Below are 26,453 nucleotides of genomic sequence, written 5' to 3' on the forward strand. Positions count from 1 at the left end.
TAAACTCATATATGTCCTCACCATCACCACTCCCCTGTCTCCCTTGCTGACTAGGTGAGAGAACATGATTCATTTACATTCCTTTGAAAGCCAAGAGGGGGCATTCCCCCAGATGCTTCCTTTTCATTTTTCAGTGTTTACTTCTTGAATTTGCCTGAGTGGGAACCAATCATTCACAGCCTTTACTCACTTATCCTTGGGTCATTGCTCAGTGAAGATTAACTTCATCAGTGTCACCGTGGGAGGTGCCTGGGGAACACCTGGTTTACCATGGCAATGGACTTCGGTGTTATTATATTTAATTCAGATTTCCCCCAGTCTCACTGTATAGTTCATGTTTTAGTTGTTACAATTACGTGATTTGTTTATTTACTTATTTTGGTGTTTTGAAATGGGGGTCTCTCTATATGCATAGCTGTCCTGGAACACACTATGTAGACCAGACTGACCTAGACTCACAGAGATCTGCCTGCCTCACCCTCCTGAGTGCTGGAATTAAAGGAGTGCGCACCATGCCTGGCTTTCATGCTGGTTTTTAAAAGATAGATAGTTGGGGCTGGAGAGGTGGCTCAGTGGTTAACAGCACTTGTTCCCAGTACCCACATCTGACATCTCACAACTACCTTTAGTTCCAACTCCAGGGGATCAAATGCCCTCTTCTGAAGCCCACAGCTACTACTGTATAAACCCACACTCTGACACATATAATTTAAAAATATTTAAAATGTAAATGGTCAAATTTGTTTCATTTTTTCCCCACATGAATTTGTTTTTGCTAGCAGTTCTAAAACTCAGAGAATCATCTCCTCATGATCTAACAAATAATTAATTGTGTTTACTATATACCTAACACAAATTTTCCCTATTAGGAACTACTTTTGGGAGGGGGGTGTTTTCTTGAGACAGGGTCTCATGTAGCCAAGGTTTTTCTTAAACTTGCTGTGTAACTGAGTGTGATCTTGAACTACTGATCTTCTTGTCTCCACTTCCCCAGTGCAGGCATTACAGGTAAAGCCACCTTGCCTGACTGTTGGATGGCACTTTTATGTAATATTTTTTAAGTTTTTGTTTTTAATGTATTTGAATGCTCTATCTGCATGTATGCCTGCAGGCCAGAAGAGGGCATCAGATGCCATTATAGATGGTCGTGAGCTACCATATGGTAGCTGGAAATTGAACTCAGGACCTTTGGATCACTGAGCCATCTCTCTAGCCCCTCTATTTAATATTTAATTCTACTTTTAAAATGTTAAGTCTTAGGGTTGGGGAGGTAGCTAAATGGTAGATTGTATAGGTAGCTTGCCTACCCATACGAAGTCATGAACTTGACCTCCCCGCCATAAAGAAATTAAGTCTCCAGTGTTTTTGGATTAAAGAATATTCTACCAAATACCAATTATGTAGGGTTATAAGAAGAGTCCAAGCAAATCAAACCAAGACAGTCTCCAAGCAGGTATGAGAAAGCCAACCCCTAACAGTTAATTAAGCTTATTTACTGGAGGATTCTCTGAGAGCCTTCAAGATTTAGAGAGACTGACAAGATTAGCTGTATTCCCTAGCACACAGTAGGTGCTTAGTAAAGTGAGGTAAAGAGATGAAAGAGCAGAAGCATAGACAAGACAATCAGAATCTGAACAGCAATCTAAGGCACGCACTTCTTAAATATCAGGGAGCCACAAGGACTTTTTGGAGCCTGCTGCTCTTGGTCCCAGAATAATGTCTCTGGCAATAACTGTTGTATAGGTAAAGAATAGGTCATTTGCCTACCCCTCCACCTGATCTCTTGTCCCTAATAGCCTTCCTTGATCATAAGAGGAGACAGGGGCCCCAGGTCACAACTTGAGGTGGCTCTGAAGGCAGACACAAGCACCAGCAACTGAGTTGGAGGATGGAATACCAGACAAACTCTCTGGAAGCCGCCAGGGCCCTCATAGTCCCTAGGGGACTTCTTATGCCAGTATTAGAAGCCCAACCACATCCAATCTGGCAATGGCAGAAATTCCTTCCTGGGGTGATCTGGAACTGTCCAGGATAGTCAAGGGAGATGCCAAGTCCTTCCTCTAAACAGAATGGAGTTGGGCAGAGCCTGCTAGGCACTGTGCTGAGAGTGGCCATGTGAGCAGAACTTCATAGTATAGAGCACCATGAGCATACTTGCTGGTTCACTGACTTCCAGAGACCGATGCCCACTCCTTCTTCCTTACCTTTTGTTCATCACTTGGATTGACCAGTAAAAAACATGAAAAGACTCATATTTTTTCTCTATAAGATTCAAAACAGGTGGGGCTTTTGGTAAAGCCCTCCTCCTACAGAGCCATGATCTGCAGGTGCCAGGGAAATGGGTCCAGACAGCTGTCAACACAGCCTGTTCCTAAGTGTTGAGGTCACACTGGCCCTGTCCTCCTCTGCCCAGTGTCTAGAATAGCAAAGTACCACACATTTTAAGGAAGAGATCCCAAAGCCTGGCACCAGAGTATTGGTGATATTTTTCCAAATATTACCTTTGGGTAATATTTCAGATTGCCCTGGCACAGCCCCACAGAGTCCCGGGTCACCACCACAAGTGCAAGCCCCGCCAGCCGTTTAGGAGAGCATGGCCCCCTCTAAACCAGGCCTGTGTTTGAGGTTTAGAAGCTTCCACGGCAAAGAAGAGAGGAAACGATGAGCTTTATAAAGAACCATATTTATTTTTCATTTACAGCATCAAATATCATAAATAAACCTAAACATCGTTTTGCTATGTGGAAAATACAGGGTTCCATATGGCACTGTAAATGAATTTTCTAGGGTCACAGACATGCCTTGCCATGAGATGGGGAGGAGGCTAGCTAAAGAGGCTGAGAGCAAGGGGGGCTCTCTTTGGTTGACATTTTAGAGAGGGGAATGCTGGAAGAGAAGAAGAGAGGAGAGGAGAGGGCTTTGTACTGGCTGGGTTCTGCTCCAATGCAGCAAGCAAGTGCAGCATGCAGGGCTGGGCAGAAGCTGAAGGGCAGGGCGGCTCTAGTATGAGAGACAGACTCTGACTGCAGTCTGGGGACATGGGGCTGGACTCACATCTGCTCTCTGCCCTCCCTGTGACCACGTTTTTGTAGTAGCATGTGACCATCCCACTGTTCCAGGTAAATGAGCAGAGGGACTATGTGCTTTAGATAGACTGACAGGAGCATGGACAGTGGCTGACCTGCATTATTTCTGAAAGCCAGCCCTTTTCCTATGGCCATGACTGCTCTGATTAAAGTTTGTGAACCAGTAGGGACTTAGGAGCCCAGAGGCATATGAAATGCATGGCAAGGCCCTAGGATTAACTGCTGAAACAGAGGACGGGCTTGCTAGTTTTATTGTATTCACCGCACAGGGCATGGGTCAGTCTGGCCACACAGAGTCTTGGAACAAGTCTACTCTTAAAACTTCACCACACTGAGTCACTTATGGTTCCAATCAAAGGCATCGGTAATCTTCTTCGTATTAGAACTGACTGAAGAAGATATTCCTAGACATGTCCTTTTAAAAAGGTCACTAAGCAGAAAAGTTTTCAAAGGCCTCAGAGCCTTTCTTATATGGTATTGTCTCATGATCATGGCAAACCCTCCCAAGATGATAAGAGGTTTTGAAGGTGCAACTGAGAAAGCATGCATAGAGGCCAGCCCGAGGTGGCAGGGATCGGGGGTGAGGGGGCATGCACTTGTTGTGGACCCAGGTTGGTGGCTGGCTCCAAAGAAGGGAAAGCAGAACACAGCTTTCAAGCTGACCCCCACCCCATGCTGCTAACCACTCATGCCTTAGGAAGCCCATTAGTATGCAAGACACCATTAGTGCTACCAGTACCACCGACGCAGAGGAAGGGGTGTGGGAAGCAGGGTGGGGGTTAGTACCTCTCTCTGAAAATTGCCAAGAAAATCAGTCACCTTAGAGCAGGAGTGTCAGCCAAGAAGTGGGTGAAGGACTGGAAGGCTGAAACGCACTGGCGGCCACAGAGTAAGGTTGGAAAGAGAAAGACAGAAAGGAGGACTTAGCGAGGGAGTAAAACAAGTCCAAATCACAAGAGGAAAAGGCATCGGAGGTGGAAACAGAATAGCCACTGTCCTGCCACAAACAACTGTGTGCTTGGGAGAGACAGACCTTCCTGCTGGCGGCCAGCCATTCATTTCCAAGAGTGGATGCACCGCATCTGCATATTCATAGAACCCCAGTTTTGTCCACAAATGTTCCCAGGCCCTTCAGCCCCACTAGCCCCTCGGTGTCCATTGTACTCTGTCTGGGGTTTCACACTCATCCTCCAGGCAAATTCATTTCTGGAGTGTCTGTCTCCCAGGACCTGCCCCTGCTGTTGCCCACCAGGAAGGTTCAAGGTCTCAACACATACAGATGTCTAGGCCTTGTGACAGACACACCCTGTCTACCAGAGTAATTCAAACCAGCCTCCTTATGGCTATAAAAGACATTTTTTAGAGAGTTCACTCTGGCTTCCCAGAGCATTCCACAGTGCATCCCAGCCCACCCTGAGCTGGAGAAAATCACTATAATATGACCTTCAAGAGTTCATGTGGCATAATGAAACATAATAGGACTCAAGGGCTTCTCCCATCATGCTTGACCATTAAAACCCCAGCTACAAGTGGGGCAAATACAATGTATGTCATCACGCTGGCAACAGTTCCAGCAAGGTCAGAGGTGCTGGTTCCCATAGACTTGATCACAGTCATGCCCTGTCTTTCCCATGACTTCAGAACAGACTCTGTAGAAATGCACCCCTCTTTCCCTACCTTACAGAAACTTATGTCAAAGCTTTCAAGATGCCTTGTCTTTAAACCAGACCTTCTTAATCTTGGAGGGCACTCTAGTGGTCATAGCTCTCCACAGCAGTATTGTACCCAGTGACTGTAGATACCCTGAGTACCTAGAAGGTCCTTATCAACCCTCCAGTTGCTCAACCTGCTGAAGAAGCTGAGCATCACAGAGTTGGGTGGGGACAGCTGTAGGCTTTTCCAGATACCCAGTATAGAAAACACTTTGGGCTTGAAACTACCCAAAGACCAGACACTCTTCTTTTTCTGGGGCACTAGGAGAAGGGTCTCTGATTGTAAGTAGGTGACACATGACTGAGCAGCCACCATCAAGGCTCACTGATCAGGGTCAGCAAGTACCCTCAGGTTTAAAGGACACCAGGGAGAGACAGCCTGACCATGATGGCCCTCAGTGACTTTGACTCAGCCTGCAGCCTGGGCTGGGGACTGGATAGGGGTGAAAAGGACACCATCTGAAATAGTTTGTCCTCAGCATTACATCAGCCTGACAGCTATTCAGGGCCAAGTGCTGATCGGCTTCACTGTAGTACCCATTAGTGGGAGGAAAATGTATGTTTGCAGTGTGGTAGCCCCATGGCTCTATGCCATTGGCTGTGATTGGGTGGGCATGAGGGAAAGCTTTTAGGCTACTTTTTGACTTCAAAAGATAGGAGTAAAAATACTTCTCCCTGACCCTGAGGACAGATAGCATTGACACACTGCTGTGTGCTTTGGTTAATTGTGGTATATTCTACACCTCTACTTAACTTCTTTTAACCTTACTGATTTTACATATATGTGTTTTTATAAACAAACAAATGCAGCACCCATTGTGAACAGATGGCATCTGTATGCAAAAATCAAAAGGCATTGGTCTGGTGATAGCCCTCTTTTGTGGCTCTAAAGTCTCAGCTCATTAACTTTGCTGGAAGAAACAAATCTCAATTCATTGCCAAGTGCAAAGGCCTTGTAAAACTGGTGATAAAAGTTGAAACTGTTGGAAGTACTGATACTTGTAGAAAAATAATGCTTTTTTTGGCTTATGAAAAGTTAAAAATTGAAATGTAAACCTAGAAATATGGCTCACTTTGGTATGAAAAGACAAAACAATACAAAGCTGTTCCTTTAAAAAAAAAACAAAAAAAAAATCCTTCATGTTTTTCCTGGCCCTAGCACCATGAATAGATGCTCGACCCTGTCAAAGCCAGGTGGAAGTGACCAGGATGGGACTCTTTGGCTTGGAGCTAATTGGTTACAGACACCGGCCAGAACCTGAGCAAACTACGTCGCAGTCTACACTTGGAAATGTTAGGGCACTGTGGGTCAGCATGTGCCTCACTGCAGCTTCACTGGGATGAACCTGAGCAACCAAGTGCGGATGCTCTCTAGGGATTCCTCAGACTCCCTGTACATGACGGCCAGGACCTCAGAGAAGGCCCAGAGAAGCAGCAGCCCCATGCTCAGGACCTCAACTGTGAAGCAGTAGTTGTGAGCATTGTCTCTGACATGGTGGCCAGCAGCATTCAGGAGTCCCTGCATCCACCTAAGCAGGCTCCGGGGCAGGTCGAGCAGGCCTCTTGTCAGCCTGAAAGGCCAGCTCAGTGCCTTCCTAAAGAAGGAGGTGGAGATACCTGGGGGGCTGCCTTCTGGCGTGCTGATGGCCGCCACTGCACAAGAGCTTTCCGTGGGGGTGTCTCTCCGAGGGGCTTCCTGCTCCTGCCATGTCCCTTCCTCCTGAGAAAGACAGTAAAGCAAAAGCACTTAGTCCAATCCATCTCAGAGGCTGCCTCCAATGGAGAGGTTGAGCCAGTGAAACTCTAGCTGGGGTGGCTCCCATACTTGTGTTGAATGTGGGCACAAGTTGATTTTAAGGGGGTGAAGTTACTATACCATTCACTAGCATTCAAAATATGCATGATCTTTGACCCTGCATACCTACTTGTATTGTTACATAGCACATGAATAATTAGAAATAGGGATTAAGATTTGTATGCAAATATATTTACTGTAAAAAAAAATCTTTGCAAGTATGAAAGTATTAAATGGTATGAAAGCCCAACAGGACAGAACTACTGAAGCAGATACTGACCATGCATAAAATACAATCAATAGCATTAGAAATTCTACTCCTAAGCAAGGTGTGGTGGCACATGCCTTTAATCACAGTATTCAGGAGACAGAGGCAGATAGATCTCTGTGACTTTGAGGCCAGCCTGCACTAACTATTGAGTTCCAAGTTTACATAGTGAGATTCTATCTCAATTAAAACAACCAAAACCAAAATTTTTACTCTTGAGTTGTCAGCCTCCACCCCCATTTTTTCCCTCTTTCACCTTCTCCCCTTATTTTCCTATAGTGAGCCTATGACTGTATCATTAGGAAAGTTCAAGTTATGGGTTCCAATGAGTGCTAGGTGATTCATCAAACTGTAGAGAAGGTATTTTCTGAGAGCTGCCAGAGGGGGCGCTACCACAAACCATGGAGAAGTTCAGTGGTTGCTTTAAAAGCCTAGGAAGGGACCTGGAAACCTGACCTTCCTCCTACAAGCAGTGCCCTGTGGTTCCTGGGCATAGCGTGACCACATGACTTTTGCACAGCTCAGTCTTGACACATGTGCAAGTATTTCTCGACTTCTTAGAAGAAGCTAGGTGCCTATCAGGGAGCTGGAGTCTGGAACAGGGCCAACCCAGAGGCTGCTGAACAGACTAAGACAAAAGAACACTCTAGAAGGGGACTCTTATTTATTTGGGAGTAGTCGCTATCCCTTCAGGGCTAGAGAAGTCTGTCTACCTTTGAGGGTGCCTTTAGAGACCTTATCAAAGGGGAGGGATGTTCCAGGCTCTCCCAGCACTGTTGAGACCAACATACCTCTCCTTGCTGCTTCAGCTCTGCCCGTCTCTTGCGTTGTTTGCTGTTGGTTTTACAGTGAATGAAATGGGGCTTGCAGTAGAATTTGCCTGTGAGAAGAGACATACACACACATACACACACACATATGGTTTTTCTCTGTAGACAGAACTGTGGGAACAAATGCTCATCACTGTCCAGTCAGAACACATCAGCCATGGAAATCAGCTCAGCTCAGACTCTAGCAGGGGCTTATCTGCCTTCCCAAAAGTGGCAACCAGAGAAGGTGCTGGCAATGGGGGACTGACTCTCTGAGTGGTGCTAGAACCCTCAGGTGACTCCCACTCCAAACAGAAGTTAGATTTCTTCACGAGACCAGTTGTCAGGGAGAAAAATAGGTAGCTCTGAGAGCTAGCCTCCCCCACACCCCATCCTTGGAATCTTGAGTGCCAGTACAGCTGGTCAGTGATGAGAGAAAAGACTCAGGCAGGGTATGTGTTGGGTAAAACAGCCACAGCTCAGGACCTCTGGGTATCTTCTAGGAGAGCATTGCTGCCCACTTCTATGATAGGAACAATAATGATGGTGAAAATAATGATGGTGATGATGGGAAAAACCTAATAAATACTGCATATATCTCCCTCATTCTCATGAACTAAGAACTATTATTTCTTTGTTTTGTTCATCTGAGGCTGTCTCTATATGTAGCCCAGGCTGGTCCAGAACTCAGAATCTTACCCTCTCTGCTTCCAGAGTACTGGGCTCATTGGTGTGCAGCATCCATACAAGTCCTATCATCATCCTCATTTTGTAGATGAGGAAACTGAGGAACTAAGAATTTAAATAACAGCCCCAGGGTTATGCAGTGAGTAGGTGCTACTGCCTGGATCCACCCCAGGTAGGACAGCTTTAAGGCCACAATCATAAGCACTATGTCATATTGTCCCACGTTCTATATGGCAGCATAATATTAAAGGCTGATGAATTAAAGGTGTGCACCACCACGTCTGGTCCCATTTAAACAAAACAAAACATGGATTCAGGAACTGGTCTCAAGTCCTCATGGTTTTGAGACAAGCACTCAACTTCCTGAGCACTCTCCCTAGCCCCACATACTTTATTAGTATGGCATCATTCATTAAGCTCTTACTACATGCCAGGTAAAATTCTGGGCATATCACACAGTTTATTGGGTTTGATTATCTTGGCCTCACAGGCACCATGGAAAGTGATGGGGCTGAGTGAGGTAAGTGAGGGCCCTCAGCAGACAGTAGGTGCCACTGTGCCTGGTGCACTGTAGGTGCCAATGGCTTCTGCTCTTCACAGTAGGGTCTCCCAGTTTCTCTAAGTAACATTCCTAATGATACCATACTCCCTGTTGGTAAGTATTCCTCCTGAGGGTTGGAACCCCAGAACACAGTTACATCTAAGACAGGCCAGAGGCCAGTGTTGTCCTGGCTCCCAGTGTTACCTTCATCGCAGTCAAAGGCATAGGCAGCCAGGCGCAGGGTGGTGGCGCAGACACTGCATCGGAAACACTCACGATGGAAAAAGTGACCTTCAGCACTCAGCCTCTCCATCACGTACACACGCTTCTTACAAAAGTAGCAGGTGTCGCTGCCACCCAGGCTCAGGGGAAATGCCTTTTTCACGGATTCCTGGGACCAGGAGAAAAGAGCGATATGCTAGGGCTGAATAAGTCTTTAAAGGCCAGGCCTAGGGATGTTGAAACTCTTAATCAAATCACAGCATCTTCAGGGCTCCTGGCCGCTGTTTATGTCACTGCAAACAAGAGCTTGGGGGCAGGAAGACACACTCCTCACAGTTTCCTCCCTGCAGGGCTCTCCCCTAGGCTGATCTGAATGAGTGGGTATATTGCTTGAATATGTCTACCTAGTGTTGGTTTCTTGTGGTCAATCCTAGAGGATAAATGTCACTGGGTACTACAGTGACAATGTGTATAATCAGTGCTAGTTGTCAACTTGACAGAATCCAGTTGTACTTGGGAGATGAGCCTCTGGGTATGCCTGTGGTGGATTACCTTGATAACTGAGGTGGGAAGACCCATCACTGTGAGTGGTACCATTCTCTGGCTAGGAGCTCAGACTGCAAACAGCATTACATCCACCCTAATCTGATTCTTGACTGTGAGTGCAATGTGTCCACCTGTTTCAAGTTCCTGCTTGACTTCCTGCTATGATGGACTGGCTGTGCCTTGAATAGTGAGCTAAATAAACTCTCTACCCTGAGGTTAGGCTTATCATGGTAGTCCATGGCAACAGAAAAAAGAAGCAGGACAGGCTGTGGTATATGCCTTTGCCCCCTGTAGTGATAGGGGTCAAGTGAGGGCTGGGTGTGACCTCAAATCTATTCAAGAGAGTGAAGAAAAGGGGAGCTTGTGACTTACAGTTCCCTCCACACTTGAAGTGGGGAAGGGAAGGGCCAGAGCAGGCTGGTACTAGGCAATTCCAGGTCAGCGAGTCCAAAGGAAACCAGATCAACAATCAGCGCACAGTGTTGCTGACGGCAACATGCTACTTAGAGCGAGGACAGAAAGAGCCAGAGGGAAGATGTGTTCACCCTGCTTCACATGTCTCAGCTCCCAGGTCTGCTTAGGTTGGACACCGAATGCTAAAGGTGGGGGACCTGTCCAACAGCCCTGCAGGCCTGATGCTGAATAGATCCTAAAAGCTACAGATAGCAGGGAGCATGTTTTTCCTGGAAAGTGAACACAAGGGCCCATGTGAAGTCAATTTTTGAGGAAATATAGCTTCCTCCAGCCTCTGCTGGATCCAGTCTACTTTCAGCATCCCCTGTTCCCCGAGAAGGAGTACCTTTGGATCCTTTCATACTCTTGCCTGGGGAGGCTGGGCAAATATCTTCAGGTGGAACCTTACCAGGTCTGGAGAGGTGGCCTGTGTCTTACGTCTGTGATCATTCAAGTACAGATTGACCAGAACTTCAGCTGCAGCCCCTATTCCGCTGGACACTTTCCCTACTGTCAGCTAGCCAAGGGCAGAAGTGAGGAAACAGACAAAAGGAAAGCCAGTTAGCACGTAGCAGGAACATAGGGCAAGGGGATAAAAGTTCCAGCCCATAGGAAAGTAGTACCCCAGAGTTCCCAGAGGTAAAGCAGACCATCGGGAGAGGACACCAGAGTTATCGAAATGGACAGAAGGAAATCATCCAAATTGGTAGCAAAAGGAAAAAGTGCACATTTCTACTCCTATGAACTATGCAGTGTTGTCAAATCAGAGGTAGAGCCAGTCACGATGACACATGCCTGGAATCCCAAAACTCAGCAATCTGACTGGATTTTTGGCCAGCCTGAGTGACATAGCTAGATATAGACCAGCCTGACTTACAGAGTGAGATCCTACCCCCAACTCAGAAAAGCAACAAACAAAGAAACAAACCCAAGCACAAACAATAAAATCACAGAGAATGGAATTACAGCCAGGGGCTGTGGGAGGGCGTTTGTACATAACGGGTCTGGGGTTTGTTTTCTAAGATGCAAAGATCTGCATTTTCCTAAATGAGTGAACCAAAGTCCAGGAGCTCATTGCTTTGTGGCATGCCTTGGAACCCATCTAGAAAGGAGCTAGGTCTTAGCCCCGCCCTATGACCTGCTCAGTGGCCAAGCACAGCAGCCAGAAGACAGCACTCTGGAGGGATGGCTACAGACCAGCAACACTGAACAGCTCAATTAGGGGATGGAATAAATCACACATCTGGGCCCAGCCAAGTCCCAATAGGACCTTCTTCCTGGGAAGCTCTGACAGACCACACTGAGAAGACTGCTGGGACAGGAGGTGAATAATGCACAGCCCAAGAGGCCAGAAGTACTGTTTGTGATCCCTAGGCTCTTGAGGGAGGCTCCAAGACCTGGCTGCCTTCCAAATTCAACCTCTGAGAGGAGTGGCCAGAATTAGCAGCCATTTAGGCTGCCAGGATTCTGGTAGAAGTTGCCTCAAGTAACACTGAATCTTATGTGATAAAGCAATGCCTTTCATCTAAATCCGAGACTGCTCTTGGGAGCCACTACTAAAGTGCTAACAGTCAGGCTTGAGAACAAAGCAGGAGATCCAGGGAAACTGCAACCAAGCATGGAACCCCAGCTCCTGGAGCAGAGCCACCCCAGCATCAGATGCTAACTCTTCAGATTCCCGACAAAGCAGATATCATGGGGTGAACAGAAAGGAAGCTAAACAGGCAGGAGAGAAGGCCACAGAGACCCTCACACCTTTGGCTAGTCTAGAAGCTGTACCATGAAGAACAGTTCGGTAGTCATTCCATATGAGGAGGGTTCTTGAGGACTATAAGGAACATGGCTTCAGGCCTCTGGGGTAGTGTAGGTTGAGGCCTCCCCAGCCTGTGCAAAGCCTATGTGTCTTGACTGTGAACAGCAGCTGCCAGGCAAGGCACCTCCTCAGCCCCACCCCTGACCAGAGGTCTAGTCTGGGAAAGATTAGAATTCTGCTTTGACACAACTTCTTTCTACTTTGAGGAACCTGTGCAAGCCAAGAAATCTGGCTCTTTCTTCTAGGAAGGTTCAGGTGTATTAGCTCAGAACAATAAGCTATTGCTTGTCTGATGTTCTATCCCCTGGTGGGGCACCCAACTCTGACCCTCAGATAGAGGCTGTAGAACACAAGGTTTTCTTGAAAATAAAGAGGGAAGGGAGGCTTGCTTTCTAACTGGGTACTGCCTGCTCTGCCTCCTATCATGTGAACTGGCTCCGTATCACTCTCCCAGAAAGGAGATGAGGGGTGCTCAACACCTACGGGCAGTACCTGCCTCCTGATGGAGCCAAGATTCAGCCTGTACTGTCTGAGACTAGAAACCCAAGTGTCTAATGAGACCTTATTAACTACTTAGCTAATAAGCACTTTATGCCACTGAATTTCTAAGCAATCCTGTCTTAGGGAGAAATCACTGAAGCTTGAAGAGGGCTGTGAGTGTGCTGGGGGTGTCCCCAAAACACACTGAGATAGTTACACCATGTTGAGTTGTTCCAATCAGCTGTGCAAGTCACCTGGGTGGGGAGTTGGAAGACAGTAATGTCCAAGATGAAGACCACACCCAGTGTTTTCATTATGAGCCAACTCTCAGCTGCCCTAACTACCTGCTGGGAACCATGGCAGATCACTCATTCACAGAGACCATAAGGCATTCTAAGGTTGGAGACTTGCCCCAAGGGATGAGAGGGCCCTTGAAGTCTATTCAAGATCATCATGAAAGTGAGCATCACTCCCAGGACTGGGAGTTATCTTCCTTCTAAAAAGTTATTTTAGAGTTATTCATTTTATTATATATGTATGAGGACTTGCCTGCATGTATGTCCACATACCATGTGCATGTCTGGTACCCTCAGAGACCAGAAGAGGGCATCAGATCCCCTGGAATTGGAGTTACAGATGGTTGTGAGCCACCCGGATGCTGAGAACTGAACCCAGGTCCTCTGCAAGAACAGTAAGTGTTCTTACTGAGCCATGTATTCAGTCATCCTATTTCTTGACAGGAGAATGACTCTCTTGGCTCTGTGAAAGGGAGACTATAACCCAGTCTCCTCCTGGGGACCATGTTTTCACCAGTTGGGGAGTTACCATGTGGCCTGTCTTCTAAGAAATGACAAAAGCCATAGCTTGTGGAGAGACTTCAAGAGGGTGGTGGGTGAGGGGAACACTGGTGATCTGGCTGTGAAGAATTTATTTAAACGTGAAACTGGACAATCTGATTTAAAAACACATTAAGAATTAGCAATTTTAGAATCCCTGGGACTGGTTTTGCAGTTCTTACATAACTTATAGTCTTATAATTTTCAAAAACACTGCTTGCTGTTCCTTTTGAATTCAAACTACTTTTCAGTGAATTCATTAGAATGAGTCACAGGACATCTCACATGACATCTGACTAACCTCACCTATATTGTTTCTCTGTTGTGAACCTTAGTTTTCCCAACTGTGAGATGGGGAGACCACTCCCAAGCTTGCAGGGTGGAAGCACCCAAAAGACCCTGGGTAGGGGCTGGGAAGGTGACTCAAGTTAAATGCATCTTACTCTTTGAGTAAACCTGAGTATAGTTACCAGCACCCACATCAGGTGACTCACAACTACCTGTAACTCCAGCTCCAGTGGATCTACACACAGCACACATTCATATAGACATACACAGACACTAACACACTAAAAATAAAAGACCTTGAGTAGAGCCTTACACAGTGCGGGGCACCCAGAAGTCCTCAGCAAGTAGCCAGAGAGACTGGAGTACTGTCATACATGTCATTTTGAATTCTGCTTTTTATTCTCTCTCTCTTTCTCTAATCACAAGAGTGGTGTGGCTTTGTCTTCTCCAAGACACTTTGATTCAAGCATGGCAACACAGATATTGTCACAAGCATCGGTTCCAGAGGCTGCAGGGGTGGCTAGCCTTCTACAAAGAGACAGTCCTCACATGGCCACATAGCCCTGTGGCCCTCTCCAGCTCAGATCTCTAGATGTGGTAATCTTTCTCACTGGGCTGGTTCAGCTACTCCCCAATTCTGCATCCCTGATATCAGTTGTCCTCTCTTAGCCATCTCTCTACCTCTGCCACAGCAGATATGGTGCTCTCAATGGAGGAGGATGCAGGCTGCTGGGTCCTTTGAGTCAAGATAGTGGGACTTCCTCATCTTGGGCCCAGAACACAGCTCACACAGCAGGTGCCCAGGCAGGGCTTCTCTGTAGATTGAGTCATCTGTGGCCAGCTATCGTGTTCTGAGCATTAAGCAGGCCCACACAAGACAGTCAGGGAGCAAGAATCAAGCTTTCAGGGGTTTGGAGCTGAGGGTTTGTGAGAAGGGGAAGAATCAAAAAGCAGAACCAGAGTGGTCTCTTGGGTCTTGGGGGTGTCAAGGACATCCCCCAAAGAGGAGTCCCTAGATAAAACCACAGAGAACAGACCTCCTGACCTGGTTCTTCATCTCTGTCTAAGGCAAGGGGAGAGCAAGGTGCTCACTCTGTCTTCTATGAGGATATTGGAAATGACAGGCTCAGAGCTGAGATGAGGCAAGCCTTGAGGGCAGTGAGCTCCCTTGGGGGAGTCTTCATTTGCCCAGTTTTACCTGTGGTGACAGGCACATAACGTTGATCACATGCATTTAGCCTTCAGAGCTCTGCAGGTGAGTCTCAAATCCCTCTGGACTCTAAGTTAGCCAGAATGGCATTTTCTCTTAAGTGGCTATGGTAGAAAATGGAAACCCTTATAAAACGATTGCTATTTCAGAGATATGCATTTTAGGTAGATGAGCTTTCTTCTAGATGGAAAGGGAGCTCAATATTTCAGGCATTTTGCATATGTTATCACTGCAAGGTTCTAATCACCCCAAAGAGTAGCTGATACATCTCCAGTTTATGGGCTAAGAAACTAAGGCTCTCAGAGCTCCTTGGAGAAATGGCCATGATGGCAGATTTTAAGTAAGTCTTCCCCAACAACAAATTGAATTCCATCTTCAGATAGAAGCAATGAAGCCATAGACCCCTTCCATGCTTTCAGTATTCTTAAGCAACTCAAAACAATGTATGATGAAGGAGAATTGACAGACATTGTAGTGGAAGTGGATCACAAAACATTTTCCTATCATAGACATGTTCTGGCTGCAATCAGCCCCTACTTCGATCCATGTTCACTATTGGCCTTACAGAACATAGAAAGAAGTTAGAATCATTGGTGGTGAAGCTGAATCAATGAATTTAGTATTGAATTATGCCTGTACCTTTAGAGTTATTCTGACAGAGGTCAATGTCCAAGCCTTGTGCACTACAGCTAGCATCTTCCAAATTCCTTCCATACAAGACCAATATGCTAAGTATATGACTTATTTGGACTCACAAAATTCTATCGGGGTCTTTATCTTTGCTGATCATTATAGTCATCAGGAACTCAAGGATGGATCAAAAGGATACATCCATAAAAAGTTTCTGTGTGTTACCAAAGATCAAGAGTTTCTCCAGCTGACAAGAGATTAACTCATAAGCATACTAGATAGTGATAATGTAAATGTTGACTGGGAAGAACACGTTTGTGAAAGCAGTATAAGGTGGTTTGAACACGAGCAGAATAGAAGAGAAGTACACCTTCCAGAAATTCTTGCCAAATGTATATGTTTTCCTTTGATGGGAGATACATTTATCTAGAAAATTCCACCTCAGTTTGCAGAGCTTTCTTCTAGATGGAAGAAGCTATGGGTAAAGGGACTATCCAGCACCAATGGCCTTACGCAGAGGCTTGGGATGACTACTTCTGATATGGTCATATGTTTTGATGCTGCCCACAAACACTAAGGAAAGAAGTAATCAGTGCCATTTCCACATATAGTTACAGGAAGAGTGTTTCCACTATGCAAACCACCAAATGACCTAAGAGAAGATGGAATTCTTGTATCACCAGATAATGACATTTACATTGCAGGATGGTGCAGGCCAAGCAACAGTGAGGTCTCCATTGATCAGAAGGCAGAACATGATATTTGGATGTATGACTATTCCACCAATAGATGGCTATTCTAGCCATCCTTGCTTCAAGCCAGAATATGCTGCAAACTAGTGTACTGCTGTGGTAAAATGTATGCAACTGGAGGATGTGTGAATGAAGATGATGGCAGAAACTCGCTGAAGTCTGTGGAGTGCTGTGACCCCACAGAGCACTGTTGGAAAATGTGCATGCCATGCCAGTTGCAATGGACTCCATGATGCTGTGGAGCACAAAAAAAGAGCTGTCTTACAGGGAGAATTTTTCCTCTTCTAGGAGCCTCAAAAAGACTACTGGGAATTTTTAACCCCCATGACTGTGCCTAGAACCCAGGGCTTAGCAGCTGTGTACAAGGACTCCATCTACTACAGAGCTGGAAGCTGTGGAAATCATCAGTGTGTGTTTACTGTAGGAGCCTATACTATACAGCTGATTAATGGACTCATAAGGAGGACTTTACATATGGACTTTCCATTTCCAGTCTATAAATAAAGCTAGTACTTTCCCAGAATAAACTCCATTTATTTGTCTGAGCAACTCAAGTGTCTATTGAAGAACATATCTTCAGACCCATTAGGAAACATTCTCTTTACCAATATGACAACATTGCTGACCAGTGGGTGAAAGTGTAAGAGACCCCAGATCGGCTGTGAGATCTTGGCCGCCATGTTGAGTATGCTGTGGCTAAACTTCCTCAGTGTCTTCAGAAAGTGCTCTAATAAGTAGCAGGCCTCAGAACAACACTGGCCTCTCATCCTAAGGAACCTTGTTTGGGAAATGCTGTCAACACTGAAAAAAGCTGAGAGCTTTGTATACAGAAATGGGTGCTCGTAAAGGTTGTGGTGTGGGGAGGGATTTGCTTTTACCTTCATGATATTTTCGTTTCAGGAAGGAAAGGTAACAAAGTGTAGTTATCAGCATTTTCCCACCCCTGGCATAAGAATATCATTCTAGAACTTTGATAAATAGTCCCTGAGACTAGGTGAATCAAGACAACTATGCACTCTTAAAAAGTAGCTGGGTAGAGAAATCCAAGTTAATTAACATGACTTTTTTTAAAAAATATGTTAATCTGAATAATATGAGGCAATATCATTTATCTAGCTGTGATCTCTCTAACACAGAGAAGCACTAACTTAGATTTCATTCTTACTGTTTATATGTATTTATATATCTATTTTGTACTGTTTTTCAGTGTATGAGATTAAATGTGCTCTGTCAAACTGAAAGAACTTTTAGTCAGATTGTTTCATATTCTCATGTAACTTTAAGTTCAACCTTTGAAGTGGCAGTTTTCTGTCCATAACTTCTAACACTGTCTCATTTTTTAAAATCTCAAAAAGGGCTCAGATTTTCAGTGACTGGTGCTCGTAGAAGTTAATGCATGTGTATAAGTTAATCCACATGTAGCTAGATTGATTTAAATGGTTTGAATCTATGTTTATCTTTCAGATTAACATGCTAGTTCTATGGCCATGGCTCTTTACCTTGTGACTCCATGAGGACTGCTATTTGTGTGATGGCATTGGCCGATGGGCATTGGTCTAACTGGATTCAGTTTTACAATTCCAAGTTTGCACTAATATGGGCTGTTTTTGTTGCCCAACTTCTTTTCCATCCTCTACCTGTCCAGTTGTTGTTGGTACCATGAAACATTAACTTGTCATGTGAAGTTTTAACCTACTTTTAAAATTCTGTTTTCTAGAAACAAGAGTCTTGCATTGATCTCATAATTCAGTGGCTTTTAAGGTTCATATTATAGCTACAACCTCTGTTTTTTGCATTCAATGGTGGTAAATATTTTTTTGTTGTAACACTTGTTCTAGCTAAAGGTGATGTAGAAGGAAGGATGAGTGAGTGAACAGAATTTTAACTTTTAGTACTGTAGGTACTAAGGTGCTGTGTATATTTAACTGATAAGTTTCTCAATTAGTTAGGAATGGTAACATGAAGGACAAACCAAGTCCTTTTTTGCCTAAAGCAGGCATTCAGATTGATAACATATTCACTAACATGCTTACTATAACTGATAAGTAATATACACATAGCAGTCAGAAAGAGCAGTTTGATTCTCTCGAAGAAAAGAAGTTTTGCACAGATTGTAAGGTGATTCTGTGAAACAAATTGAAAACATTGTCTCTTGCATCACATACCTCCTTTTGCAGAAACTTTCTAGGCAGCTTTACAAAGGCCCTACAAGTAGAGATGGCTCTCTGAAGCAGGACTCAAGTGCACAGCATTCACAGAAATAGTGTGTTTGTGTCCTACTCAGAGAGATGTACAGTTTCTCCTAATCTCTTCATAAACTTTGTCAGTCAATATTTTTTTAGCTATCTAGTTTGTCTTGTGTTTTCTTTTGCTTCATGCTGTTTTAGGGTTATTTCTGTGAATTTTTGAATTATATTATAGTTCTGCACTGCTAATGAGAGGGAAAAATAATTTTTATAAGAGATACCTGTGTAATTTATTTTTGAAAGCTTTCTTGAGTATCTAAAATTTCCTGCCACTTTGACAATCTCTGCATTTAGGAAAATGTATTACTTGAAAACAAGACATAGAACACTGAATTAGCAATGCATGTGTTCCGTATGATATGTAACAGAACAACACACTGTGGCTAATTCTATGCTAGATTGATTCTGTTAATCTGTACAACAGTTGGTCCTTTTGCTATAACAGTATATATTGAGGGTATCATCTTAGTGTGTCAAAGCCAAAGTTTGGAATTTACTATGAGAATAGAATATATATTGAATTTTGTATAAAGAACTATTTGTTTATGTTACAGAACAGATATTTTGCCACTTTTAAAGTGATTTCAGAAAGGTTCCTAGGAAACTAAGATTAGTGATAAGTGTAGGTTTATGTGTAGAAACTTAAGGTACATTTTCATAGTATGAAAATATTAGTAAAAGGCACAATGGTTACTAAAGGATTAAAAGATCTAACAAATGCCAATTCCACTTTAACTATGTTTCTGCATTTGCAGAGTGTATGTAGTTTTTACAAGATGAAAACTGGGCTAGGTGTAACTATGCTGCAGGAAAGATGAAATTATTTATGTCTGTCTTTGTTTCTTGTTATTCTACAAAGCTGATGTGTAAGCATCAAGTTGATTTCATTGGTGCATGAGGAAAAGTGGATGTGATCTGTAAGGAAACAGAGTCCCATGTAAAGACATTGAAAAAGGCACTGAATATTGAATGCCATTTTCAACGTCTTTACATGGGACTCCATACTGTAGTCCTATGGGTCAAATGTGTAGATTTTTTTTTTTTTTTGGTTTTTTCGAGATAGGGTTTCTCTGTGTAGCTTTGAAGTCTCCTGGCACTTGCTCTGGAGACCAGGCTGGCCTCGAACTCATAGAGATCCACCTGCCTCTGCCTCCCGAGTGCTGGGATTAAAGGCGCACGCCACCAACACCTGGCTAAATGTGTAGATATTTTTAAACATTTTGCCATAATTGCACCATTTTTTGCATTTTTACATGATGTCATTGTTTCTTTTAATAAGACCTTTTCATACTGAAAAATATTTTATTAAAAAAGAAAGAAACTAAGGCTCAGAGAGCTCACTACATTGCTGAAAGTCACACAGTGAGTGAGTGGTACTTTAAATTCAAGTCTGGTTCTGAGCTTAGATTCTTCTACTTAGTTCCATTTTACTTCTCCAATGTACACCAGCACTGGCATATTCAAATACCCTTCGACTGGGATGTGTACTGGAGATCTCCACTGTGCTGCCTAGCCCTATCCCCGGGACAGAGTGAAGATGCTAAGGATGGAGGGGGCCTTGAGATCTGTCCTAGCAAGGGATAACACAAGACAGGCTGCCCAGCCAAAACATGCCCATTAATGGCATCTCCTTCTAATATGTAAATCTCAGAGTAAATCCTGCAAATCTGGTCTTAACGCAAACACCCCAAGGGGTAGAGGAAGCTCCTCTTGTAGTACTCATTGCTCTTCAGGCTCTGTCAGCTGGCCAAGCCATAGTGAAGCAATCCTCAGCCCAGTTGTGCAATTATTCACCACCATCTCATTCTTATAAGAGCTCAACAACCTTGGCAAATGTCAGCAGTCAAACTGTGAACCAAATTGACAAGGCTTTCTCTTTTCAAAGAAAAAAAATGAGTAAGTGATAGGGATTTGATGAGACAAATGAGAAAATGTCACCGGTTGTAAGACTGGGCATGGAACCCATAGTCTAAGGTTTTGATGGTACAAAAGAGGGCCTCAAGACTTATTCAGACAAAATCCCACAGGACCAATCTGAATTTCAAAGCATCATTTGAGAAGGTAGGCATAGACTGAAGGCCTGGCCACGTCTCTTAGGGTTGGTGACTCATGTTTGCATCCCTGTGGGTAATATATAATCCTCAGGGTTAGTTTGGCCAAATCTGCTCCCCTGACAAAGTGACCAATCCTGGACTCTAAGAGTTGGGGTCTGAGGCCCCAAGGCAGGATCAGCACACGCTGTCTGATATGAAGCTAAGCCTAATTTCCAGGTATTTTTTTCGTTGATCTTCTGTGAATTGTAGCAGCTTCATACTAGGCAATCAGAGCACTTCCTCATCTGAAGGGAAGAAGCATCCAGCTCCAGGTTTTCTTCTTGGGAGAGATGCCCATCAGGATGGAATGCAACTGTCTATCAACAAGTCAGCATCTGCTGTAAGGGACAGCCAGGTCTGTCCTCAGAGGAGGCTAGCATGATGGTAGACTTTACACATGCAAAGCCTAGTGTTGACTTAAGGACAAGAAGTTGGGAGAGAAGGAAAGGTTGGGTAGGCCCAAGACTTGGAAGACTGTCAAAGAGGCTTGCACCTGAACTCTCACAACTCCATCCCCAACTGCCTGCCATGACTCAGTGAGACTGTCAGGGGTCTTTGAGTGTGGGAACCGAGGGAAAAACTGAAGCCCAGACAGATTCAGTCACTTACCCACCACACCATGGTGGCTTCTAAGAGCTCCCAGGTTATCCCCAGCCACATTTGAAAGACACACTGGCCTGTGACTAACAAGCTGGAAGCTATTAGACTGAAGTTAGCCTGGGAGATGGAAAGGCTCTGTCCACAGAGTATCAAGCCCACAGAAACAAGGAACAAAGTTTCAAGAGGCAGGGCCATCTCCAAGCCAATCTTATTTAGCCTGTCTCCAGGTTGTGGGCTGTTGTCTCTGCCAGGGCTCCATCTGTCTGGTTCAGAGAGGCCACTGAACTGCAGATTGAGAACTATGGACCCCAAAATTCTCCTTAAACCTTTGTCTTCTTCTCTGACTTTGCCCCAGCTCAGTCACAGGACAGCCTGTCTTGCTCATTCCTCTTTGTATTGTTCCTTGCTACCAGCACCCTGGGCTCCTGCTAGCACTTTACATCTTTCAAAGCAATCATTATCTTACCTGGTGACATATATGACTGACTTATATGTCACATAAATATATGTTTTTTCTCTACTATAATGCAAGCCTACATAGTGCAGGGACTTAACTCTGATTTATTGGTGCATATACCAAGAGCTTCAAAGTATCCAAACTGAGCTTAATAAATACTTGTTGGATAAATGAAGGTTCACTAACTAGCTTATTGAGAGACCTTGTTTAAAAACTGCCTGAGAACCTGATGAGAAAGGTTCTGTGATAATGTGATGGGGGTAAGCTCACTAGTGACAAGTGTCTGTCAGACCCCCAGGTTCTGTCTCCTGGTATCACTTAGAGGGCAGAGAGAACTTTTGAGAGTAGCAAAGAATCAGGGACAGAGAGGGAAGGCCTTGGCAAGCTCAGCCTTGAAGGTCCCAGGGAGCGGGAGAAGGGTTAGGCAGGGAGAAGCAAGGTGGCTCTGGCTAATCACTAGAGCCACTGCCTGGCCTGTGCCCAGTGCCCTGACCACCTCATTCTTGTTATCCCACCAAGATCAAGGATGCAAAGCAATGTTCCCCACAGCAGGAAAAAGCATCCTTGATGGAAAATCTATCCTGAGACCTAATGGTGGTGGTGACAAAAAGTCTGTCTCCACTCATATTGCTCATCATGATGTGAGCCAGGGCCCCTTTATACTGGGGGTGGAGAGAGAACAGATGACCAGACAGGTCAGGGAACTTGAAGGCAAACAGCTGACCAATGCTCTGATACTGGCCAGGATACAGCTGTGTTGATTTCTTGGCTGTTTGTGTCCCTCCATGTCACCTCCTCCTGGTCTTTGGGGGAACTTCATGCCCATGTGGGGAACCCAGGAAGGGGCTAGGTAATGCTATTTATCTCTCTGTGGGGATTATTTCTATACACTTTTCCCTATAGATGTTAGGGTGTCAGTGGGAACAGAACTCCCAGTTACAAGACAGGGGCAACTTGGAACTTTTTGCTAAGATGACACCATGAAGCTGGATGCGCCCCAGCTCAACAACACAGGAGCCAAACAGAAGTCCTGTAGACAGGACGTTCAGCCCTGCACGCTGACCTCAGCAGGAACCAGGCCAACAGATTAAGTTCAGAAGAGCACAGTTTGGCTGGGGGCTCACTTTTTCTGGAGGTTAAAAATGTGCTACAGATACAAAGTAATTCTTGTCCACAGAACACTTCACTATCCACTAAATCACAGCTCGTTCCCTGCTTCCCTCCCTCCAAGCTAACTTCTGCACTGCTACCCAAATCATCCTTTGAGAACATAGGATGTAGGCTTCAGAAGCTCACTCTAGCCCAGTGAGAGGGTGAAATTCCTTAACATCACGACAGTGCTGTGTGTTGCTCTCGCTCTTTGTACACCCTTACACTCTGCTACCCCAAAGCCAGGTGACATCAGACATTCTGTCCTCTCATTTCATTTCAGTCCTGTCTGCCTATCTTTATACATGTTGATCACTTCTTACCACACCCTATCTCTCTGTCTAGAAAACTATACCTGTGGAATCTGTCACACAGGTCTCCCATCACTGCCTCCGTTCTTATAATCTTGTCCGTTATACATCTCACAAACTTCATGAACAGTACTGTATTAAGTTTATTGTGTAAAACTACTATTTGCTTAAGTCAGGTATGCCAAAGTTCAGCAATGCCACATATTAAATGTGTGACTATTCTTATGATGGGATGGTGTTTCCATCCACATTGTAGCATAGGGTCCAAAGCTTCCCCTTTATTTTCTCAGTATCTGGGCAGGGCTCAGCATTCTGGTGCCCAACGAACGCTTTCTATGTGAGAGTGATGCTGGCAGTGCAGGCTCAAGCTGTTTTGCTAGATGCATACACTAAACAAAACCCAAACCGGCTCTAGGACTGTTGTACAATATCTAACAAACATTCATTCCAGCCAAACCTAGCTCCAGATGTTTGGCTGTGCTGGCCAAATGGAGCCTGAGAACATCTCAGAACATGCAGGGGGTGGAGGAGGCGATGATTTAGGGATGACTACCTTTCTGGCAGGAGAAACAGAGTCGGCAGCTGGTGGAGAGGAAAGAGCAGCTGGATCAGGAGACGGAAGGCAAGAGGGAGGAGATGGAGAATGAGTGTGAGGCAGACGTTTAGACAGTTTATCCTATGTGGAACAGAGACAGGAAAGAAAGTAGGATTATAGCAGTGGCAGGTGTAGCAATCATGCTTTTAACATACCTACGGAGGAGCAGATACCGAGGTCCATGTCTCAGGATGACACAGAAGTGTGTCTTTAGAGTCAAGTGGGACTATGTGGCTCCTGGCTGAACTGCATTCTGCTATAGCTCTGGCTCCCTGAAATACCCCTGAGGAGACCGATTCTGCTCCTGTCTAGAGCTGCCCCAGACTGCAGTGCTCCTAAGAAGCCCTCATAGAAGAGATTGGTACAAGGAAGCAGCTGCAGGTTCAGGAGGGGAGAAGCCTGAGCCAACAGGGGGTGGGGGACAGCCCACCATAGCTGGGGCGTCTGTAGCTGTAGGCACACATTTGTGTTGGCCTCCTGGAGGCTGCTAGCACCCTGGCAATGAACTTAATGCAGAATATTCCTCCTCCATATGTGACTCCACTGACAGCTAGAAACACAGGAGGAGGCTGAGTGAAGGTGTTCTAGAGACAGCTTGCTGACGGTGGAGGATTTCACAAGTGTACCCCCACCCTCGCCCCCACCTCCTGGGCTTCACTATTACTCGAAGTTCCTGCTCTGCTAGCATCAGAACATCAACTCTTCTTTTTCCACCAGTTACGAAGTAAGTAGGTGGCCTGGAGGAAGCTCTACTTCCCATGCTAAGGCAAAGTTTCTTGCATTAGCTTAGCGTTGTTTCTCTGAGAGACAGAGCTGAAGTTGAGGCTTACCTCCCCGACTGGGGGGATGGGCAGTAGCAGCATGAGCAATAGGCTTGCTTTCACATTTAAGGCACCCAGAGCCTTGCAGCTGACCAGCAATCCTTCTAGTCTACTAGAAACTATCTAAGCACACATGCATCCAAGCTGCGGTCCCCAGGCCACGTACATTCCAGGATATCTATAAATGTGATCAAGTACATTTGTGGATGACAGCATCATATCCCAAAGTCAGAAGGTGGGGCACCCTTGACTAGGGTTGTTTCATTTGACTTAGTGTTACTTTTTATGAACTTAGGGCCTCAGTGTGTAGCCATGGCTGTCCTGGAACTCACTATTAGACCAGACTGGCCTCAAGCTCACAAGGATCTACTTGCCTCTGCCTCTGCTGTGTTGGAATTAAAGGCTTGTGCCAGCACAATCAGCCCAACTAGGGTCTTAAAGCCCCTGTTTTTGCTGGGTAGGGGTTTCTTTTCACTTGAGCTTACTCCCCTGCCTCCATTTCCCCTTGTCATAATGTATCTATCTCAAAACTATACATCTGGGTCTCTTAGATGCAAGCTCAAATTTATCAATGGCATTAAAAAGCGAATTGCTTCTATAGAAAAGAAAGAAGAGAACTGAGCTTCTGGGGCTTGTTCACAGCCACCTAGCTAGACATCCAGCTCTGGTTCCTGAAGACTCTGAAAGCCCCTGGTTTACCTGTGGGAAATCCCCGTTTCCAAACATGGAGGCCAGGTGAGCTGCCTTCTCTTTAATGTTCTTTTTGTGGAATTCCCTGTTAGCCAAGTTCTGGGCCCTCTTCTGCAGTCAAGGTGAGAAAGGAGAAAGATGGTGACAGTGACCATGAGGGTCACCTCCAAGGGAGAGGGGAAGAAGTGAGCCAGACTTGTCTCTTCACACACAGCAGACAGAGGAATAGGGAAGGAAGCAGAGGAAAAGGGACCGGCTCCAATGGATGAGGAGCAGGTGGAATGGGACATGGACACAGGTAGGCAGAGAGGGTGGTCACCTGAAGAACCTTTTCTTCTACTTGCTGCAGCCGCCGCAGCACCCCAGAGAGGGCCAGTGCCCCTTGGCAGGTGGGAGGTAGGGCAGCGAGATTTTCTGGCCCGCCCAGTTGCAGGTCTGACTTGGCCCTGGCTCTCCAGGGTCTGCTTGGGCACTCGCCACTAGCAGGAACTTGATTGAGTTCTCTGAGCACCTGTCCTGCTGTCACCACAGAAGAGAACTGGGAGAGAGGTGGAAGTCAGCTTACTTCCCTTTAGAGGCCCCACCCCCATGAGGAACCCCCATAAGGACTAGCGATAGAGGGCACAGAAGCAGGTGCCACCTTGAGAATTGTCTGACTAGGTTGGGTGGAGGAGGAGCTTCTGCACCTGAATTGGTATCTCCAGCACTCAGTCCTGGGCCTCACCCAACAGCCCTCCAAGAAAACCTCTGTAGCCCTGGTTCCCATGCATTTCTCTAGCCTGAGACTGCCTAGGATACCTTAAGGAAGGTCTGACCCATCCCATTAGGGGCTGTGATTGGCCTGAGTATGCAGGATACACGGGTAACCTTAAAAACTTCCTCATATGACTGATACACAAACACACACACTGTTGCTGCATCCTACCTCCACCTACTGCTATCCATCTCTGGGACCCAACATACAACACTCAGTGCTGACCAGATGACCCTGGAATTTGTGGGCACTCATCCTGACTCTGTCCAGATTCCAAAGCCAGAGATGGGATAGGCCACAGTGTCTCCATGCAGGCTCTGGCTGCTCAGACATCTGGAAAGGCGTTTACCATGACTCAGGCTCACTCTTTCAGTGGGTGTAGCCATGACTTCCCCACCACCCTGTCCATTATACAATTGCTTTTTCGATAACTTGGAAATCAGCTCATTCACTAGCCCCTCTGTACTAAAGCATAGCACAGGAATTCTCCAAAGTGGTCACATGGAGATGTTTACGTTTCCCCCAGGCAACAGCATCAGAGTATACATGGTTGGCTGGCTAACAGGGACCAGTTGCATAAACTTCAGGTGCTGCCTATGTAGTTGCTCT

General features: G+C 45.4%; 1 protein-coding gene and 1 pseudogene across 7 annotated transcripts in view; one reads left to right on the forward strand and one right to left on the reverse strand.

Annotated features, from left to right (window-relative positions):
- Nucleotides 1-2,662: 2,662 nt before the first annotated feature.
- Nucleotides 2,663-26,453, reverse strand: part of Mical2 (microtubule associated monooxygenase, calponin and LIM domain containing 2) — a 132,370-nt gene continuing 108,579 nt past the window's right edge. For 5 of the 7 annotated variants that reach the window (XM_035442284.1, XM_035442281.1, XM_035442285.1 and 2 more), the window contains 4 exons: nucleotides 10,529-10,636; nucleotides 9,103-9,289; nucleotides 7,653-7,741; nucleotides 2,663-6,518 (listed from right to left, as the gene is read on the reverse strand). In XM_035442284.1, the coding sequence (XP_035298175.1) occupies nucleotides 6,120-6,518; nucleotides 7,653-7,741; nucleotides 9,103-9,289; nucleotides 10,529-10,636 (783 nt within the window). In that variant the 3' untranslated portion in view covers nucleotides 2,663-6,119. Of the gene's footprint in view, nucleotides 6,519-7,652; nucleotides 7,742-9,102; nucleotides 9,290-10,528; nucleotides 10,637-23,537; nucleotides 23,661-25,099; nucleotides 25,202-25,409; nucleotides 25,629-26,453 lie in introns of all 7 variants that reach the window. The other 2 variants (XM_035442286.1, XM_027410100.2) reach the window with 2 other exon arrangements.
- On the forward strand, nucleotides 15,173-16,859 carry LOC118238557 (annotated as a pseudogene).

Source organism: Cricetulus griseus, chromosome 3 (genome assembly GCF_003668045.3).
Source record: "Cricetulus griseus strain 17A/GY chromosome 3, alternate assembly CriGri-PICRH-1.0, whole genome shotgun sequence".
Taxonomy (NCBI): domain Eukaryota; kingdom Metazoa; phylum Chordata; class Mammalia; order Rodentia; family Cricetidae; genus Cricetulus; species Cricetulus griseus.